The sequence below is a fragment of the Megascapheus bottae genome, chromosome 30 (genome assembly GCF_031878675.1).
Source record: "Megascapheus bottae isolate mThoBot1 chromosome 30, mThoBot2.hap1, whole genome shotgun sequence".
Classification (NCBI taxonomy): domain Eukaryota; kingdom Metazoa; phylum Chordata; class Mammalia; order Rodentia; family Geomyidae; genus Megascapheus; species Megascapheus bottae.
Genome location: NC_143538.1, coordinates 14299145 through 14316762, shown reverse-complemented (window position 1 = coordinate 14316762; position 17618 = coordinate 14299145). Strand labels below are relative to the sequence as shown.

The window sequence follows — 17618 nt, the reverse complement described above, 5'->3', positions numbered from 1 at the left end:
GCCGCTTCCCTGGAGAGGGCACTGCACAAATTGACCATCAGAAAGGAGGGGCAGAGCCTTCTTGTCATGCAGACCCCCACCTCCCTCAAGGGAGGGCTCCTCCCACCCTGGGGCTCCCCTCCTCTCTAAACTGGATATGATGTAATGTTTGTTGAGTACATGAGCAATTGGGCAGTGAATGAGAGGCTTCCGTCTTGACCCTGCAGATCAAGGATGTTGTAGGGTACAACTCCTTGGGCCACTGCTTCTTCACGGAAGATGGGCCAGAGGAGCGCAACACTTTCGACCACTGCCTGGGCCTCCTTGTGAAGTCTGGAACCCTCCTCCCCTCTGACCGTGACAGCAGGATGTGCAGGGCCATCACAGATGACTCCTACCCGGGGTACGTCCCCAAGCCCCGGCAGGACTGCAAGTAAGTTCCACGCCATGTCCATGCACCTGGGTGTAAGCCGGCACTCACTTCCCAGCCTGTGGGCCCTGGGCATGAGCTAGGTGCTCCCCTTCCCTCTCAGCCAGCCCCTGAGGTCTCCACCGGTGTCTTCTGAGCAGCATGTGTCTCGTAGCCTTCCCTGCTTTTGCTCCCCACGTCCAGGATGGAAGGCAGGTGTCCATCCTCTCCCTCTCAGTTTGTCCACAGAGTGCTGCTCAACCCTGGGACTATGTTTCATAACACATAGTGTTCCTGGTCAAGAGGAGTGGCTGCCCCCTCAGATCCCACAGGGGGTCCACCCTCTCTGGCCCCAGCCACAGGGATCCCTTTATAGTCATGACAGAGACAGGGCTTTTGCGTAGTGCAAGGCCTCACCTGAGAAAGGGTTGACTTCTGGGGTCTTGTGTGAGAAGTGGCTGGCTGCCACGCCTTTTAGCAGAGTCCAGCTTGGACTTCACCACACCCTGTTTCTATTTTCCCATTTCTGAACATTTATGTGCTCACTGCCCTTCACTCGGAGCATGGGGTTTCAGATCTGCTAATCAACACTTTCTTCAGTTGCTGCCGGTATTAGCATGCCGCCATGGCCATCTTGCAGCAGAAGGGCTGTGGCCCTGCCAGTGTTAACCTGTTTCTTCCCTGCAGTGCTGTGTCCACCTTCTGGATGGCCAATCCCAACAACAACCTCATCAACTGTGCTGCTGCAGGGTCTGAGGTGAGCAGAAATCAATGCAGAAAGGAAGCAGGGGAGGGGTCTGCCCTGGAAACACGCAGCTTACATGAGCAGCTCTGCCACAGTGAGGAGAGACAGCCTGGGCAATGTCCGCTGTGGTTCTCGGTGACAGTTGTGGCCCTTCATAATATCAGTGCCCATGCCTGGTGAGGGCTAAACATTTGGTAATAGTTCATCTGGGGTGAGATTATTTAATCTCAGGATGGTGCATCTGTTCTTGCAGCAGTGCCATGGCATGGGTACTGCTCTTACCTGACTAGATCAGGGAGGAACATCAGCGACTAGAACCAGCCCTCCTGCCACTGGCCCCGTGTGGCTCCCTGGCCCTGCCCCTGCTGGCACCCTCTCAGGGCTTCGGCTTCCACGTGTGCAGGGTGGGAGGGAGAGGCTCACACAGCCTCGGAAGGAGAACCTCTTACCCCACAGCGGCTCTGACACCGTGGTAGAGAGTGGCCCATGCGGTGCCCTGTCAGGTGAACACACAGATTGCACTTGCCTCAGACGCTCTGCTGTGGCCCCTTAGGCACTGACCCGTGTGGAGATGCATCTGGCAGCAGTGGCCAGGACTGATGTGGATCACAAACGTAGACCCACCAGCCTGGCCACAGGGCCACCATGGCCAGAACCGAGCTGCCACTGAATCCCTGGGGCTTTCTCCTTGTGCCCTGCCTGACAGGAAACTGGATTTTGGTTCATTTTCCACCATGTTCCCACGGGCCCCTCTCAGGGAATGTACTCTCCGGGCTACTCAGAACATATTCCCCTGGGAACATTCCACAACAACCGAGCACATTCCAACTACCGGGTAAGTCTGTCCAGATCCCAGATGGCACCTCCACATCGACCTCCCCACTGGCCAACCTGCCAGCCTCCCAGACCTCACCTCCCCACCAGCTTCCTCTCTGGCCAAGCTGCCCTACTGGCCCTCTCCTGCCAGCCTTCTACAGCCACCCTGCCACTGGCTTCCCTGTTGGCCTCTCAGATGGGACTACAGGTGAATAGAGCCAGAACTACCGCATTCCTAATGCTGATTCAAAAGTTGTCTTCCCAGGCCCGAGGACCCTTCTCCTGGGGACCCACGTCCAGGACCCGTCTCCAGGAGACTCCCAAGGGGGTCCTACTGTGGCACTGTGGGCTTCTGGCTAGATCCCAAGGCGCAGAGGCATCATCTGGGGGCTCCCCCTCTGCCCACCAAATGTTCCTAGTGTAACACCTAGTTTCATCTTGTGTGTTTATGAAAAGCTCATCCTGACCCCTAAGATAAGGAGAATCAGGACATGGTTCTAAGGACACGTCACTGCCCTTTGCATCATGGCTTTTGTCCCTTCCTGATTTGCTTTATGGGGTGTGTTTGATGCCTCTGTCATGCAGCGAAGTCACACGTGGGAAATGAGAAATGTCTCCACACAGAGTGCTAGGTGAAAGGAGAAGGGGAGACTTGCTTCAGTCAGGACCCTTCCAGCGGGGCCACCGCTTTGCCTCAGAGAAGTGAGCTTCTCTGGCACTGCTTCCTTATCTCTCTATTGTGCAGGTGACACAATAGAGAGATAAGGTCTGGTCCCATCTGGTCCAGATCTGGTCCCATCCTATAGAACCAGGCAGCCCTCCCTTACTGTGGTTCTCCACCCAGTTCTGTCTGAGAGCCAAGCTAGTTTTTCTAACACACTCCACAGCACGTGGTAAGGGGAGGCTGGTGGGAGAAGATGCCGGGGCCGGTGATGGGGGCTAATCCATCCCTGGATGTCACTCTCCCCAGGCTGGCATGATTGTAGACAACGGAGTGAAGACCACAGAGGCCTCAGCCAGGGATAAGCGGCCTTTCCTCTCCATCATTTCTGCCAGGTAACGGCCCTGCGCGCGGCCAAAGCCCCTCCACCTGGCAGCCTCTTCTCTGGTGCTGTGTTCAACAAGCATCTGTCTGGCTGTCTGGCTGCCTGTCTGTGAGGCTCGGCCAGTTTCTGGGGCTACTCTGGTGAAATAGCTCAGCAAAGCAAAGTCTGAATTGGACTCAGGCTCCAAATAGCCAAAAGGAGACAGAAACCCCTACCGGTGTCCAGATCCCTCGGCAAAGCCAGCTCTGGTCGTTCTGGGCTGGGGCGAGAGTGGCTGCTGGAGCTTTCCTCTGATTTGATCCCACTGTGGCTGGGGTAGGGGGCTCTCCAGTGGTGCCAACAGGCAAGGGAAGTGACATGCCCGTGGCCTGCACAGGACAGCCCTACCAACACCCTCTGCATCTGCAAACCCATTGCAGGCCTGGCAGTGCCAGTGGCTGTTTAGTCAGTGCGCCTGCATGCCCTGAGTGAGGGGTGCCCCACAAAGCAGAGCTCAGAGGGGAGGAAGTACAGGAGCCCCAGCACCCATCCGTGTCCTTGCTGTCGTATTTCAGGTACAGTCCTCATCAGGATGCTGACCCACTGAAGCCCCGGGTGCCAGCCATCATCAAGCACTTCACCGCCTACAAGAACCAGGACCACGGGGCCTGGCTACGGGGTGGTGATGTATGGCTGGATAGCTGCAAGTGAGTGGGGCACTGTGTGTGCTGCTGGCCCAGAATGAGTGGCACCAAGGCTGGTTCCCACAAGTGCAGGCAATTGACGTGGGCAGGAATTAGTAGATGGGAGTTCCCTGGAGGGTCCCTTGAAGTGTCTCTCTGAGCACCCCCAGAGGAAGGGGGGAGAAGGTCCAGAGAAAGAAGTTAGAGATGATGAGACCATGGCTGACTTCAGAACTGGAGGCCGCTTGGGTAGAAGACAGTTGTGTTGTTTTCGACGTGGCACACGGACGATGCTAATGATATGATGGTAGAGGTGCCCGGAGTTTTGAGACAATGGCATGAGGAGAGGCTAGTCTTGGAATCCCAGCATGTGGTCTCTAGGAGGCTCTCAGTGGCACAGGAGGGGATGAGGGGCCAGAAAAGTTCTGAATGATTGTGATGCAAGGCCAAGACCTGGGCTTGGATTTGCAGTATAGCAGATAACAAATGCCCTGTAGGTATAGAAAGCCGGGTGGGAAAGACGAGGCTGGCAGGGTCAGAGGCAGGGAGGTGAGTTATTTTTGGACAAAGGAATGCAAGTAGCATAGACCTAAAGCTCAAGTCCAGTTCTGCATGGTCCCTCATCATCTAGACCAGAAAGAACGGAACAGAAAGAGGAGCGGGACTGTTATACAAGTGACACACTTCTTCCTGCTCATCTCGGGATCAGCATCTACCTGATTCCTAGGAAACTTGGAAATAAGCCATTTGTGTTTCTCGCTATGGTTAAGATGGTCGTGAGGGTACCACGGGGAAACTAGAACTGTATCTGCACTCCCACATGCTCAGAGTTAGCCCAAGAGTGGGAAGGTCTCCAGTTCTCCTTACCCAAACCCATGATCCCTGAAGCTGCAGATGGTGTAGGGGGCCCGGGGTACAGCCTGCAAGGAAATTCCCATGCTGAGAACCCTAGGCCACACTGAGACTGAATAGGAGGAGACCCAGAGTATTCTCCTGCTAGGTCACAGCTTGGACTCCAGAGGCAGAGCATAGCCCTTCATCCCACAGCTTCACTGAACGTAGAGTGAGAACTGGAACTAACTGTCCTCTCATTCCCAGGTTTGCTGACAATGGCATTGGTCTGACCCTAGCCAGGTAAGAGCTTGTGCTGTGTGCCCGGTCTTTTGGGGGAGCTTGTCTCAGAGCTGCTCACCCCAGCATCTTCCCTCCACAGTGGTGGAACCTTCCCCTATGACGATGGCTCCAAGCAGGAGATAAAAAACAGCCTGTTCGTTGGTGAGAGCGGCAATGTGGGCACAGAAATGGTGGACAACAGGATCTGGGGCCCAGGTGGCTTGGACCACAGTGGAAGGACCCTCCCTATTGGCCAGTAGGTTTGCACACTGGGGGAACTGCCTTGGCTGGGGTGTGCAGTGGATAGAAAGAAATTAGTGCACAGCTTCTTCCTGTTGACCATGAAACCTGTTATCCCCTGGCCAGAGAAACCTTGAATGACTGAGCTGACAGATGAAGGACAAGATCCAGAGCAGGGAGAGAGAAGTCAAACCATAGTGTTAAGTAAGAGAGGAGCAGAGGGAAGAGGGAGGCTGGCCTCTCCTGGAAATGGACATCTCTTCTGCCCTCTCCCCACACATCCTTGATCTGGACAGGAAAGTCTGACTCAGAGGCACACAGCCAGCGTAAGCATAAGTCCTGGATATGAAGAAAGAGCAAGCCTGAATTATTGGTCAGGCCTAAGAAAAGCTACCAGAAAACCCAGCCAGGTCCTCCTGAGGCCTCAGCCCTCAGCATTGTTCAGGAGTCTGAAGTAAATGGGAGAAGCCCTCTGAGCATCCTCCTCCTAGCCAGGACAGGGCCAAGTATCCTTTCCACACATTGTTCCTCGGTTCTTCCTCCTACATCTGCTAGCTAGGCCCTTCCTACCTCCATCCTCCCAGTCCTGGTGTCAGACCCTCCTGGGCCCTGTGTCACTCCACGGGCCTGCTTTCCTTGCCAGGCTTGTCAGCTATTACGACAATGCTCAGGAAGTTGCACTGTCCCTCTTTTCCTCTTTTTCCAAACACAGCGCATTGCCAGTCAAATCATTTACTCACAGTCAGCCCATCTCAGTCCTAACTGATTAAATTATTATAGCTACAAAAACGAAGATGATGACTAACAGAGCTGTCCTCCCATGGGACAGAATTGGCATTCTCCAATGTTTATAGTATTGTACCCAATGACTCTTCATATGGGGGGAAAATGGTTGAATAGAGGAACTTCCAGAAACCTCAAGCCAGCAACCACATACTCATCATCCATCCATCCATCCATCCAACCACCTATCCATCCATTCATTTATCCAAGTATCTACCCATCCATCCACCCAGCCATCTACCCATCCATCCATCCACCCACCCATCCATCCATCCATCCATCCATCCATCCATCCATCCATCCATCCATCCATCCAACCATCTATCCATCCATTCATTTATCCAAGTATCTACCCATCCATCCACCCAGCCATCTACCCATCCATCCATCCACCCATCCATCCACCCATCCATCCATCCACCCATCCATCCATCCATCTATCCACCCACCCACCCATCCATCCATCCATCCATCCATCCATCCATCTATCCACCCACCCACCCATCCATCCATCAATCCATCCATCCATCCATCCATCCATCCATCCAGAGGTCCTTCACTGACACGGTCCACATGTGCCTTTGCAGTGAATGAATGATGAGTCTGTACTGAGCTGAAGTGGGAGGCAGAGATCAGAAATCATTTTACCCAGAAAACTTCTCTTAATACTCACCTCAAAGGCAACCAACATTGGATTCCTTAACTCCATAGGAATTTTCCAATTAGAGGAATTCAGTTCTACGATGGCCCTGTCAACATTCAGAACTGTACCTTCCGTAAGTTCGTAGCCCTGGAGGGCCGTCACACCAGCGCCCTGGCCTTTCGCCTGAACAACGCCTGGCAGAGCTGCCCACACAACAATGTGACCAATGTTGCCTTTGAGGATGTCCCGGTGAGTGTGGTGCCTGGGCAGGCTCCCAGCAAAGCCAGACTTTACATGGTGATTCACAGTCCCCCAGGGCTTGGAGTTCACGCTGCGGTGGTGGACTAGCCTCCTCCAAGTAGGCTGGGCCACGTCCCAGTTTGCTCTGCATCCGGACTGGAAAAGTACAGGCTAGGTTGCCCTGCAGGTCAAGTGTGGGTGATACACCCCTCACCACCCCCACACGCATGCCACACAAGAACCTTTCTCTAACCTCAGCGACGCTGGATCTTATGACCAGGCCACCTGAGTTGGGACAGGCTAACAATCCCAGCAATTCCCAAGGAGAGTCTTGTCTGAAGATTTTCTGTTTAATCTCACCAGGGGTAGAACATAAACAGGAGCCTCCAGGCAGGGACGCTGGGGAAGAGGAGCCCAGGGTGAGAAGTCCAGGGCAAAGCTTTCTGTGAACCCGCACATCTATCTCCCAGCTTGGCTTTCCCTCCTCCTCCTCCTCCTCCTCCTCCTCCTCCTCCTCATCCTGGTCTTCTCCCCCTCCTTTTCTTCCCCCTCCTCCTCTCCCTCCTCCCCTACGACCACCTCCTTTTCCTCCTATTCTTCTCTTCTTCCCCTCCTCTTCCCCTTAATTCATCTGCCCACGCATGAGAGTGTTGAGGGATAGGACATGAAACTTAGCTTTTTGGTTTTCTTCGTTCAGATCACTGAGGCCCTGACAAAGCCAAGGGAGGGAGGTTTCAGGGTTTGTGCAGCCAATCTGAGACTCACCACCACTTAAGTACTTACAGTGCTCTCACACCTGCACCCACCCAGACGTGTGTGTGTGGGTGTGTCGACACCACTCCTTCCCACTCACTCTGGCCTCCACTCCCAAGCCCCCCTCGCTGTCTTCAGAGCCCATCCAGCGGTGTCAGACCTGCCTTGCAGGTCCCTGCGGCAGTGAGCAGAAGCCCTGCAGTGTACTGGACAGGAAGTTGAGGCATGGTTAATCTTTGGCTTCTTCCCCTGTGTCTGAGGTCAGCCTCACAGCTTCCTCCACTGCCTTGGAAAGCAGCTTGGTTTGGCTGGCTTGTGATGTCAGTGGAAATGGAAACTGTGCCCTAGCCTGAAGACACCTTCAGCTTTCTTTCACCTCTGGCCCTGTCTAATTTTCCTGGGCACTGTTCAGATTACTTCCAGAGTGTTCTTTGGAGAGCCCGGGCCCTGGTTCAACCAGCTGGACATGGATGGGGACAAGACATCTGTGTTCCATGATGTGGATGGCTCTGTGTCTGAGTACCCTGGCTCCTACCTCACCAAGGATGACAACTGGCTGGTGCGGCACCCAGACTGCATCAATGTCCCCGACTGGAGAGGGGCCATCTGCAGCGGACGCTATGCACAGGTGATGTGTCCTGTTCTTGTGCACATGCACACACACGGGGGAGAGGAGAGGAGGTGGATGGGGAATGATCCGGGAAAGGCTTTGCTGCATTTGTGGACAGGGTGAGGGCCGCCATGCTGAGGGAGTGAGCGCTGGCCGGATAGTTCAAGGATGATAAGAAGGGAAGTGAGGTCACAGGCAGCTGATATACAGGGTTGGGCCTGAATAACTAAAGGGTGATGCAAGCCACCCCCAGCACACCACAGGCTTTGCTGCCTGAGCCTGGTATCCTAGGGTGCAGCCTTGGCTCCTCCCACCCTCTGGGAACCCCTTGGTGCCTTGTGTGGAAAAGGGCTAATTGTTAACAGGCCAGTTATCCTGAACTGCCGCCAGTGGTTGATGATTACTGGTGATTGGCTCCCTTTGCCATGTGTGTCTTTACCTTTGGATGCTCAGGTGATAGGTTAGAGGGCCAGGGTTGGGATCTCTTAATCCTGGTGATAAACCTAGCAGTCAGATGAGATGGCCGGGCTCTCAGCCCCAAGGAACCACCTACACAAGACCAGGCCTCTTACTACTCTTTCTAACCCAGGCTGCTCTCTGCTCCCCAGGACCCAGTCCTCCAGTCTTACTTTCAGTTTCTTCTCTTTTTACCTTTTTTTTTTTCTTTTGGTGCTAGGAGACAAATCCAGGAGCTTGAGTGTTCTAGGCAAGACCTAAGCTACATCCTAGCTCTCAGTGTCCTCTCTGAATACAACAGCATGCTCTCTCCCAGGGCCCACTGACACTGGGAGACAAGACACCCAGGCACCTGCTCAGGCAGAGGACAAGAGTCCTCCCGGTTCTCTGGTCCTTCCAGGTGAAATTTGCCATCCATTGCTGACTATCGGTCAGCCTTTCTGCAGGGCTCCCCTGGTAGCAGTTTTGTGGAGTTGCCAGGAAGCATTGGCTGGATTGCATGGTGTGTGTTGGCTGGGTCAGGCGGACAGGCAAGCCCCCTTATTTGGCCTTTCTTTCATCCACACCTTCTAAAAAGGGCTTTGTGGAGGGAAAGTGCTGTCTGTATCAGATGTTAACCAGGCGCTCTCATAATAATCCCTGGTAGTGACCTCCTCGTGCGTCTCCTTTTTTGGGTTTTAACAGATGTACATTCAGGCCTACAAGAGCAGCAACCTTCGAATGAAGATCATCAAGAATGACTTTCCTACCCGCCCGCTGCACCTGGAGGGGGCCCTCGCCCGGAGCAGCCACTACCAGCAGTACCAGCCCGTCGTCACCCTGCAGAAGGGCTACACCATCCACTGGGACCAGACGGCCCCTGCAGAGCTGGCCATTTGGCTCATCAACTTCAACAAGTGAGTGGATGCCAGCCAGGAACCCATGACGCAGGGATAGCCCATCTGACTGGGCCCCAATGAGGTCCCTCGGGGCGAGGTGCCAGGCTTGCCCCTCACAGGCCGGCAGGCTAGCCCGTGGGACCCTGAAGGAGGTCCCTAGAGTATTGCAAGGACACAGCCGCAGCCCATTCTGGGTATGAGACCCAAGCAGGGTAACTAACCTCTCTGAACCTTTGAGGTGGAACCATACTTAGCTTACAGAGGTGCAAACAATATGGATGACAGGGGCTGGGAGTGTGGCCTAGTGGTAGAGTGCTTGCCTAGCATGCACGAAGACCCGGGTTCAATTCCTCAGTACCACATACATAGGAAAAAGCCGGAAGTGGTGCTGAGGCTCAGGTGGTAGAGCTCTAGCCTTGAGAAAGTCCAAGGACAGTGCTCAGGCCCTGAGCTCAAGCCCAGGACTGGCAAAAAAAACAACAATATGGATGACAATGAATGGAAGAATGACAGGGGACATCAACCAGGCTTGGGATTACCCAGCCAAATGTAGACGCACATTACAGAGGAAGAGGGTGGGCATTGTGTATCTGTGCTAAAGCAATTTCCATGTACACTGTGTGCTCAACACTGCCGTGAGGCACTCCCCAGCTGTAGAACAAAATGGTCCCGAGAATTATGTGGAGCCTAGGCACCTCAGCTCAACTGAGAGAAAGGCTTCCTCTAGCCAGAGTTCTCTCAGAACATTCCAGGCCCCCATTCCAGGCCCCCATTCCAGGCCCCCTGGCTCCCTGGCAGCCCCGCCCCCACCCCCTGAACTACAACTCGGTCACCAGGGTTCTTTCAAAATTCCTCCCTCAACAACCTTTGGTCTCTCTCTGGGGTGGGCCCTGGATCCCCTTGTGTGGAAACGACTTCTCCTGGTGCTAGGGGCGACTGGATACGAGTGGGGCTCTGCTATCCCCGTGGCACCGCCTTCTCCATCCTCTCCGATGTGCATAACCGCCTGCTGAAACAAACGTCCAAGACCGGCACCTTTGTGAGGACCTTACAGATGGACAAGGTGGAGCAGAGCCACCCTGGCCGGAGCCACTACTACTGGGACGAGAGCTCGGGGTGAGCACTTGCTCGTGGGACGAGGGCTCGGGGTGGGCACTTGCTCGTGGGACGAGGGCTCGGGGTGGGCACTCGCTCGTGGGACGAGGGCTCGGGGTGGGCATCTGTTGGACTGGGTGAGGTTCAGGGGGAGCGGTGCCTGTGGAACATTATATAAAAATAAATCTTGGCTTTAGTTTTTTTTTTAAAAAAAGCGTACAAATGCTAAATATTGTGGTTTCCTCAAAATCTGACTCCCCATAGCAGCAGGTCAACTTGTCAGCTTTCTACACAATTACTTTACATCCATTCTAGAGCCATTTTCTGAATGAACTATGGTTTGGAGGAAAGTAGAACCAGCCACAGAAGGGTGCAGAGTCCCCAGCTCTGTGGTGGCAGGCGAGTCCCTTCCCTTCTCTGGGCCACTTTGCCATCTGACAATCAGGGTGAGGATGAAGGGAGCTGGTGTCGGTTTGGGGTGCACAGGCTCCTCTGCATAGCTACCCCACGAGCCCTTCCCAGCACTGCACAGGGCCCTCGGCAGCCAGGCAGGTCAGGTGTCTGCATTGGGAAGCAGTGCCAGGATGTGGCACATATCTGCATGGGGGCACTCAGCATGCAGAACCATCATGGGGCCCCTCCTGGGTGCAGGCTGCTGTTCCTGAAGCTCAGAGCCCAGAACGAAAGGGAGAAGTTTGCCTTCTGCTCCGTGAAAGGCTGTGAGAGAATAAAGATTAAAGCCCTGATCCCAAGAAACGCCGGTGTCAGCGACTGCACAGCCGCCGCCTACCCCCGGTTCACGGAGCGGGCTCTGGTGGATGTGCCCATGCCCAGGAAGCTCTTTGGGACTCAGCTGGTGAGTGGTGACAGGGGCCGGTTCCTTTGCCTCCAGCTCCCTTTGGACCCCCACTTGGCTGGGTGAACAGGCTCTGGGCTCCAGCTGAGGGGCTAGGAGGCACCACAACACCTCATGGTTTCTGGACCGTATTGCTTTCCAGAAGACAAAAGACCATTTCCTGGAGGTAAAGATGGAGAGCTCCAGGCAGCACTTCTTCCACCTTCGCAACGACTTTGCTTACATGGAGGTAAGCCACACAGGCCAGCCATGCCCTGTGGCCACGCAGGCCCTAGGGGTCTCTGAGCAGCTGTACTGGCATCCTTAGCCCATGGTAGTTCATGCCCACAAACCAGAGAAAGTTACTGTCCAGTTCTGGAGCCAGACCCCCAAATCTGAGGTCAGACCAGCTGTCTGCCTCAGGGGTCCTGGGGGCAAAGCTACTCCTTGCCTCCCGTAGCCTCTGGGGTCTGTACCAATCCCCACTTGCAGACACAGCCTGCACAGACAGCAGCCTCTGCCTCGCACTTATTTCCTGCCTTCTTTCATAAGGCGTCTTGGATTGGACACCTGGATGGTGCCCCACAGCCTTTACAGTGGGCTGGGTGTAACTAGCACATCTGCAGACATCAATAACTATGGCTTGAACTCGGGGTCTTGCAAGTGCTGCCAGTGGAGCTACACCTCCGCCATTCTTTTTGCTCTTAGTGTTTATCATATACGGCTTTCGCCCGGTCTGGTCTCAGACCTTGATCCTCTGATCTTTGCCTCCAGTGTAGCTGGAGTCACATTTGGCCTATTTTTGTTTATTTGTTCTTTAAAGAATGGGCTTCTAGGTGAAGGCCTTTTACTTGCTAGGTAGGCACTCTAACACGTGAGCCACAATCCCAGTCCCTCTTTCTTTTGCCTTTAGATAGGTACTTACGTTTTTTTCAGATCTTGATCTTCCTACTCATGCCTTGTGTAGAGCTGAGATTCTAGGCATGCACCACCGCGTGTTTGCTGAGATGGGAGTCTCATTACGTTTTTGCCTGGGCTGGCCTTGAGCTGCAATTCTCTGCCTCGAGGGCACAGAAACACTGTTTCTAGATGAGGTTAGCTTTACAGGTTCTGGGTGACCGCATCTGTGGGGAAACACTACTCAACCCACTACAGAAGACACGGGGAATTGGTTAAAGGGGCTTTTGCCAATGCCACTTCTGTCTTCAAGATCTGCTTGGGAACAGCCCAGGCAGGAGAGCCTCGGGGCCCTGGCTGCCTCAGCCTGCCCCTCACCCTCCAATGCTCTGGATCTCCAGGTAGATGGGAGGAAGTATCCCAGCTCAGAGGACGGCATCCGGCTGGTGGTGGTGGACGGGAGCCGGGGGCACGTGGTGAGCCATGCAAGCTTCAGGACCTCCATTCTGCATGGTGTCCCAAGGCAGCTCTTCAACTACCTGTCAGCTATCCCTGACAAGTGAGTCTGTGCCTCTGCATCCCCACTGGGAGACGCCATCCCCTGGAGTCTGGGAAAGCCCAGGGAGCTGCGACAAGCTGCCCACAGGCTGCAGTTGCTGGGAAAGCCTGTCCACAGTCCCATGATGGGGCTGCTGTGAGCAAAGGTCAGGCTGTGGCAGGCAGCGCTGCATCTCACAAATGGAAAGCCCACCGCTGAACTCATGCTCCATGACTCCACCCCCCAGCCATGCCTCCAGCAGTGACTCCTGAGTGTCCCCGGGCCAGAGCTTGTCCTAAGGCCCGATCATCTCCCCCCACTCCTGACTCCTCCTGGGTCATTGCTGCCTGGGTGTCTTGTGTAAAGCTGAGCTCTTGTTTTTAAGCCCCAGATTCTGTCATGCCCATTGTAATCCGTTTTGGTGCAGCGATTATTGATCCAAGCCATGGGACCAGAGCTCAGGTTTTCTCCACTCCCTGTGACCTACCTGGTACCATGCTGGCCTGTGGGCATCACTGTCGTCCCTCCTTCAGTGTCCCAGGGTGCTCTCAGCCCTGTTCTAGCCAGGCCCCCTGCTGGCCAGCACTGGGGAGACAGGCTCCCCACAAGCCTGTCTCCCCATCTCTCGCTCGATGTCTTCACTGTCTGTCAGGCCCCCCTGCAGCCCACCCTCTGTCATCCTGGGTAGGTCTCTGGGCACCTGGTCTCTTCCAAGCCAACCAAAGGACCATGGCTCCTACTTCTTGTGGGACTAGGAAATGTGCTTGCTGCCCATCAGAGCTCTACCTGATTCCCCTCTGGAGTCTAGCACAGAACCTGGCTCCTTCACTGGGCATGGATTGACTAGGGTCACACCTCATGGACGGCCTGAGTACTGTGTGCCCACACACAGTAGGTCGTCAGGAGGCAGCAAGAACAGATGCACTCACCATGGTGGATACTGTGGGAAATTCTGGAAAGCAGGGTCCTGCTAAGCCACTCTCCGTCCCTCTCTGTTCTCCTGGGGAAATACATTGGCCATCTAGAGCTCAGTAGCTTTAATGCCTTTAAGCTGAAAGGCCAAGAACCAGCCCAGACCCTTCCCTGGAGGTAGGTACCAGAAAGGAGGCTACCAGGCTCTAGGTACCAGAGAGGAGTCAGGCATCACTGGATCGCTGATCTCCAGGACCTGCTGGGGACAATGGGAACTGGGGGAGACAGGTGCTTCTCCCTATGGCTGTACACCACCTAGGTCCACACACCCTTCCAGCCCATCTTGACGCCATGGAAAGAAGAGCAGTTGGTATCCACAGGGCTTCTGGGAGTCACCTCTGCCTTCCCTCAGTCACTCATGCTGCTGGCATAGCAGGCGGCTTGATTCTGGTGCTGTCAGGAGCCTTTGATGCCAGCCACTCGGCCTCCGTTCCTCTCCTGTGTATTCATCTACACCCCATGCAGATGGTAGAGCCTTCCTTTTATTCCACCCCCGAGGGCATGGGACATTAGCTTTTTTTCAGAAGTGGAACCATAGGAGAATAGGACCTGAACCATTGCCCAGCTTGCACTGAGCAGACCGTGAGCCCGTACTCAACTGGTTCCACCCCACCAGTCCCTGGGTCTCCCTGTTCAGTCTTCCTTTTTTGTTGATTGTAGGGCCTGAACTTTGGGCCTGAGTGCTCTGAGCTCTTCAACACAAGGTTAGCACTCCACCACTTGAACCATAGCACCACTTCCCGGTTTTCTGGTGGTTAACTGAGGATGAGAGTCTCACAGACTTTTGGTGCCTGGGATGGCTTTGAATCTTGACCCTCAGATCTCAGCCTCCTGATTAGCTAGAATTACAGGCGTGAGCCACAGGAACTCAGCTTCCCTGTCTAGTCTTAAAGAGCCCCACCCCATCTGTGGTGACTGCCCACAAGCCCTTTCCCTTCCAACAGCTTTTTCTCTGCTCCCAAAGGGACATGAGTGAGGCAACAGCAGGTTCCAGAACCTCACAGTTTTTCCATGTCTGGACTGTGGTCTGTGGCTACAGAATTCCTCTGAGGCTCTTCTCGTTGTTTCTGCGCTTCGGGGCCTCTCTTCCCACGATGGGTCCACTGTGGGTCTCCATGGCTGCTACATGGCCAGCACTGAGGACTGAAGTGGCCCCTGCAGGAAGCAGAGTCCTTGCTCAATGGGCTTTCCAAACCCTTTGGCTAGACCGTCTGGATATTCTCACAACTATTTTCTAGAACTCTCATTTGGAGGGGGAAAAAAAAACAAGGCAAAGTTTTTCCTAACCAGTGAGAGACAAGCACATGACAAGGACAGAAATCAGGCTGAGTGTACAGTAGTGACTACACAATGCTTTCCCAGATCCCAAAGTGGATGAAAGGGTGTGGCCATGAGCCTCTGAAGACCTGAAAAGGCAAAAGTGGACTCTAGCCAGGCCTCCCTCACCATGCTCAGTCACCGCAGGTCCCTGCCAAGGCAGTTTCCAGCAGGCCTGCTCGGGTCAGACTGCGAGGTCTGGAAGCTTCCCATGACACTCTTGAGGACCAGCCCCCACCCTTCTTTGTTCCTCCCACCTGTGATGGCTTTCTCCATCACTGTGGCTCTATGTGGGTCTGTGCAGATAGGAGTGAGACCACCCAAATGCAGAGATGCCTGCGAGCTCAGTCCACAGATGATCCTGGCAGAGAACCAGGGCTGGAGGCATGGGAGGGTGCTCAGGGCGTTTGTCTCTGCACAGAAGAGGAGGTACCCTTCCCCATCCCTGCTGGTCCCCTGGGCACCACTAAGTGGCGCCACCCTTCCCGAGTGCTCTTGTGTCTTCTTGTTCTCACCTAACCATTCCCTTCTCACCCAGCTCCATAGTCCTCATGGTTTCCAAAGGGAGGTACATCACCAGAGGCCCATGGACCAGAGTGCTGGAAAAGCTAGGGGCAGACAAAGGTCTCAGACTGAAAGGTGAGTGTGAAAACTGGAGATTAAAATGACTCCCAACAGGCCTGGCGCTGTGCTGCCATTCTCCCTTGCTAAGTTCAGAACTCCTTTCCCACCAAATCTGGGGGTGTCCTCAGAGTGGGCATGTGGGCTGGGGGCAGTGACAGGAGCCCTGGAGGAAGGGGGTACAGTGGAGATGGGGTAGTAAAGGGCACGGTCATCCTAGAAGAGGCAGGCATCCATCTCCTGGGGCTTCTCCTCAAGGGATCATCACTGCTTTGCAGAGAAATTGGCGTTCATTGGCTTCAAAGGAAGCTTCCGGCCCACCTGGGTGACCCTGGAAACAGAGGACCACGAGGCTAAAATCTTCCAAGTGGTGCCTATCCCCGTGGTGAGGAAGAGGCAGCTGTGAGGACTGCAGCCTCCTTGGTGCCACTGGTGGTGGACCCTGACAGTGGACTCTGGGCAGCAGTAGACCAGGCAGGACGGCTGACCCCCCCCCAGCCCCTGTCTAGCCACTGCCTGGAAGGCCAAGGCTCCCCTGCCCATCTGGAAAGGCTTGAGTCTCAGCCCGGATAGGCCTAAGGCAAGACATCAGAAACCCTTGATGCCGCCACTACCCGTCTACCTGTAGCCCTGGGGCAGTGCTGGCCGAAGCTCTTCCCTTCAGTCTTCTGGGTGCTTCTCTATCTGCCCCCTTCAGCAGGGTGTGCAGGACCATCGAGGAGGAGACTGGAGTGTGCTGGCGGCCATGGTCTACTTGGGCAGGAGCCCTGACCTAAGCTAGACGGTTGCTGGAGAGCTGAGTCACTCACAGACCCCCATGCTCACCAGCAGACAGCTTGGGGGAGCAGAGGAAGAACAGGGCCCCTGGCCTTGAGGTGGCTTCATTCTTGTGAGCCAGGGGCAGCTGTGGTGGGGCAGGAGCTGATGTGCAGACTGAGCTACCCCGGGGAAGAGAGGAGTCCAGCTCCTGGCACGTTCTGCTTTTCAGGTTTCACCTGCACACGGCGACCTGGACTGGGTGGTCCTCAAAAGCCCTTCAGTTCTAAGGTCCTAGAGTCAGTGGCTTTTCATGTGGTACCCGGAGAACATTCTTCTCACTCAGCCTCCGTGACACATGGACTGTGGGGTACACAAATGAAGAGGCGGGGACTGAATCCAGAGTGCAGGTCAGAAGTTGGGCTCCAGTGCTCTCTGGTGACAGGCAGGGAACCCAAGAGGCAGAAGGAGGCCACACCATTCTGAGAAGGAAAGAGGGCCTCTGCCTGGGTACTATGGTGCTCACAGGAAGGAGGGAGGAGGTCACTTGGGTGGCCAGAGCTGGGTGCTCACTGGGTACCTCTTGCCCTCCCAGGAGGCCCACCGATAAGAGCTGCATGAGAGGAGAGGACTGGCCTCTGCCTCAATGCCCTTCGGATCTGAGGGAGGGTGAAGTGAAGCCCCGGAGCCCCTGTGCTCTGTCCCAGAGTACTCTAAGAGACCCTCGTGCACGCCTCCATTCTACAGCTGGGGAAAAGGAATCTCCTGAGTAGGCTGAGGTTCAGGCAGGGCCCCAGGGCCCCAGGGCCCCGGTCACTGTACACTGCTGCCTCGACTGGTCCGAGTGCCCTAGGCTCCTGACATGTCCCCTTGAGGGAAGAGAGGATCAGAATGGACACCCCTGAGCCACGGCTGTTTTCCTGCTGCCCCTCTGCACAGCCTACACAGTCTGCCATCTCCTGGTGCTGGTGGACTACACCTTCCCTGCTGCCTGCTGCCTCCTCGGGCGCCCAGTGGCTGCAGTCGTCATCTTGGTGCTGTTTCCACAGCTGTGTTGCAGGTGCAGCCAGGGCAGTGCCACCCTGAGCCACAATGACTCACTGTGGGAGTTTAAAGAGCTGCTGGCCTCAGTGTGGGGCGCTCAGTACCGTGACCTCTCCCTGGCCTACTCCAGCCATTCAGAGAGCCTGGGTAAGGGCCGACTCTTGCTCAGG

At 55.1% G+C, this 17618-nt stretch overlaps 1 protein-coding gene across 1 annotated transcript in view; it reads left to right on the top strand.

Moving 5' to 3' along the window:
- The window catches only part of Cemip (cell migration inducing hyaluronidase 1), an 86632-nt gene extending 69510 nt beyond the window's left edge, over window positions 1–17122 (top strand). Inside the window, exons 14-29 of the mRNA XM_090321546.1 lie at window positions 207–412; window positions 1076–1145; window positions 1840–1968; window positions 2920–3005; window positions 3550–3681; window positions 4756–4791; window positions 4871–5026; window positions 6505–6685; window positions 7842–8057; window positions 9180–9391; window positions 10304–10489; window positions 11120–11324; window positions 11467–11553; window positions 12602–12759; window positions 15566–15666; window positions 15927–17122. Of these exons, the coding sequence (XP_090177672.1) occupies window positions 207–412; window positions 1076–1145; window positions 1840–1968; window positions 2920–3005; window positions 3550–3681; window positions 4756–4791; window positions 4871–5026; window positions 6505–6685; window positions 7842–8057; window positions 9180–9391; window positions 10304–10489; window positions 11120–11324; window positions 11467–11553; window positions 12602–12759; window positions 15566–15666; window positions 15927–16054 (2289 nt within the window). The 3' untranslated portion in view covers window positions 16055–17122. The remainder of the gene's footprint in view (window positions 1–206; window positions 413–1075; window positions 1146–1839; window positions 1969–2919; window positions 3006–3549; window positions 3682–4755; window positions 4792–4870; window positions 5027–6504; window positions 6686–7841; window positions 8058–9179; window positions 9392–10303; window positions 10490–11119; window positions 11325–11466; window positions 11554–12601; window positions 12760–15565; window positions 15667–15926) is intronic.
- Window positions 17123–17618: the final 496 nt, after the last annotated feature.